This window comes from Andrographis paniculata, unplaced genomic scaffold (assembly GCF_009805555.1).
Source record: "Andrographis paniculata isolate CXL003 unplaced genomic scaffold, ASM980555v1 Contig216END, whole genome shotgun sequence".
NCBI classification, from domain to species: Eukaryota; Viridiplantae; Streptophyta; class Magnoliopsida; order Lamiales; family Acanthaceae; genus Andrographis; species Andrographis paniculata.
Genome location: NW_026137498.1, coordinates 23,861 through 27,133, shown reverse-complemented (window position 1 = coordinate 27,133; position 3,273 = coordinate 23,861). Strand labels below are relative to the sequence as shown.

Sequence of the window (3,273 nt, the reverse complement as noted above, 5' to 3'; positions counted from 1 at the left end):
GCGGTAGCCTCGTCCGACTGCTATTGGACAATGGATTTCCACTGCCGGACAACCGCGCCTTGCTTTACTGCTGACGAAACAGCAAGGTACACCGCCTCGCATCCGTTCACTCTTATCGGTAAATTTTCTCACGGGTACTCTTCTTGGAAAGATCTTACCGACGGTTTGCGAGTTATGTTTGGCGGGGAAGGGAAGTTGTTTTGCAGCATCTTAATCACCGCCATATTGTCATTCGCCTCACACCGAGGCTGATACATGCGACTTTGGATTCGGGGGACTTGTTCATCAAAGGATTCCCGATGAGAGTTCTCAAATGGACCCCCGATTTCAAAACTTCCGAGGAACCTCCACATGTTCCGGTGTGGGTTACGCTCCCACTTCTTCCTCTCCACATGTATCACAGAGATCTTTTATTTACAGTTGCTGCTGGCATTGGGACCCCTCTGAAGGTTGATACCCCTACGGCGACTCGGAGTCGGTGCTCCCACGCCAGAGTCTGTGTGGAAATTGACCTTACGAAGCCCCTTCTGCATGCCTTCGAGATTGATGTGGGTACTGGTGTGCTCGAGCAGAAGGTCATCTACGAGCGGCTCCCTAGCTTCTGCTCACTCTGCCGCCATCTTGGGCACAAAGCGGAGGCTTGTTTACACAGACCTTCTTCGCAGCCGGTACCAGTTACCATCTCAGCTGCGCAGGATCCTCCTGCTGCGCCTTCTGGTCGCCATGACTCGGTGCATGGCCCTTATGAGATCTCTGCAGCCCCCGCCTCTGGTGATATCATGGAATCCCGGCCCCCCACTGCTCGACGCCGTCGTCGGCGCCGCAATCGAAATAGGGGTACGCCTTCTACTGGTATTACTAATGCTTCTGGCTCCTTGCAGGCTCCTCCTCAGCTCCTCCGACGGGACCCCCAGCCTTCTACCCGGAGACCTTCCGATGACATCCCGGAGTTGAATGGCTCCAGACGTCTTCGCTCTGGTGTGCGGGTGACCTTTGGGGAGATACAGGTGGCCCCAAATCCATCACAGACGCCCGAGAAGTCACTGCAGCTCACACCGGCGCATCTCAGCGGCCCTGCGGAGGCTCATCGCCCCCACGCCCCTCCTCGGGTGACCTTTGCCCACTCACGGGGGGATGCCTCCGCGATGCTGCTTACTTCTGGTGTTCGAGTTACCTTTGGGGACTTTCTGGCGCCTTCGGAAACCTCGCCGGCCCGCCCTCTGGCCGGACAGACTACAGCTGAGCCTCCGATTGACAGTCCTGCCTCCCCTCTGGATGACTGTCGGCTGAGTCCCACTCCAGCGACTCCTGCCACCGCCTCGGCCCTTGGTCTCCTTCCGCAGCCCCTATTGGCCACTCAGGTACCCTCGTCGCCTTTACCACTGCTTGCTGATGATATGCAGGTGCCGCCGGAGCCTGTGTCGCCTCCTCCTGCTCAATCCTTGGCAATTTGGGGACTCCCCTCTGGTCATGGCCTGGATAAGGGGAAGGCAGTGCTGCTCTCTGAACCTCCTGCATCCCCTATCCGCGATCGACGTGATCTTTCAGTGGACACATGCCTATCGGCTACTGGTTCCCCTTCCTCGGACACCCAGCGGGACGAGGACTCTGCACTACAAGCCACCTTCGCCGAGGACTCGGATGGTGACTCGCCCCTTATTAAGGATGGCCAACCGCCCCTCCTCGATTCACTATCTCTTTCTCCGAGAGGTACCACTGATTTTCACTCTGGTGATCTACCTGCTGATGCAATTACAGGGACAGAGCTCCTCCCTGAATCTGGTCCGAACCCACCCCTCCTGCGGACTTCATCGGAACCGCTCCCTGTTGTCGCTCTGTCGACGGAGTCGCATCCGAGCAGGGGGGTGTGCGTTTTAAACCAGGCGCTGAACCTCCGTCTCTCAGCGGATCTTTGGAGACAGTGTCAGATGACCGGCCACAGGCTCTGCCGCCGGCCTTCTCTAGACCGATCACCCGCAGCATCTCCCGTCAGCAAGTAAGTGCCTCTCGTCGCCCTTCTGCCAGTTCCCGATGACAGACACCTCCCTCTTGGTTTGGAATGTGCGCGGAGTTGGCAACCCCCGAGCTCAACGAGAGGTACATTGGCTCTGCAAGCAGCACCGTATCCGCATTCTTATTCTTCTGGAGCCTATGGTTTTTGCGGATGTTGCTTTCTTTTGCCGGCGTTTTGGCTTCTCCCAGATGCTTACTAACGCGGTCAATTCTATCTGGATTCTTGCTGATGACTCCTATAAACTGGAGCCTATTTCGGAGATCGATCAGTGTCTTCATGTGCAGGTTTCGTCTCCGCAGCACCGCCGGCCCTTTTTCCTATCTGGGATCTATGCGCGATGTTCTGTCACCCAGCGCCGTGCCCTCTGGTCTTTCCTACAGGACACAGCGGCCTCGTCATTGGGGTCTCCTTGGCTTATCGGTGGCGACTTTAATGCCATCGCCGACATATCTGAACGGAAGGGCCCAGGTCGCCCTAAGTTGCGCTCTATTCAGGATTTCTCAGCGGCTATCCTTGATGCGAATCTTATCGATGCCGGTTTTGAAGGCTCCCCCCATACATGGACAAATCGACGAGTTTGGGAGCGCCTGGACCGCATTCTCTACAACACTGCCTGGGAGGATTTCGCTGAGACGACTCGTGTCAGACACCTCCCGCGGATGCATTCGGACCACGCCCCGCTCTTGGTCCGATTCTCGCATGAAAGACACCGCCTTGCCTCTGCATTCCGGTTTCAGAACATGTGGACCAGACACCACACTTTTCAGGACCACGTCCGCCAGAGTTGGGTTGTCCCGACGGGCACCACCGGTCTCCTCAACCTGCGACTGAAACTTGGACGACTCAAACAGGCTCTGAAGTGGTGGAACAAACAGGTATTTGGGAATGTTTTTCAGGTATTGGCAGCAGCAGAAAAAGACGCAGAGGAGTGTGAAGCGGAGTTCGATCGGGATCCCTCTGACGCCAACCTCCTCCGCCGTCAGCGTAGCGCTGCGGCTTTGACGCACGCGATTGCACTGGAAGAGGCTTACTGGAAACAGAAAGCAGCCTGTCGGTGGGCGGTCGAGGGAGAACGGAACTCCCGTATGTTCCATTCCATGGTGAAGGAACGACGCCGGCGGGCGACAATCTTCTCGATGGCTGACGGTGCTCGTACCCTCACTGATCACTCAGATATTAAGCAGTCAGCCATTTCCTATTTCTCTGGGATGTTGGGACAGCCTGATGATGCCGACACGTCGGAAATGGATGCCTTGGCA

General features: G+C 56.7%; 1 protein-coding gene across 1 annotated transcript; it reads left to right on the top strand.

Annotated features, from left to right (window-relative positions):
• Window positions 1-299: 299 nt before the first annotated feature.
• On the top strand, window positions 300-2,000 carry LOC127244699 (protein transport protein sec31-like). Its single transcript, XM_051265173.1, has one exon. The coding sequence runs from the start codon at window positions 300-302 to the stop codon at window positions 1,998-2,000; it is 1,701 nt and encodes a 566-aa protein (XP_051121130.1).
• The last annotated feature ends 1,273 nt before the right edge of the window (window positions 2,001-3,273 follow it).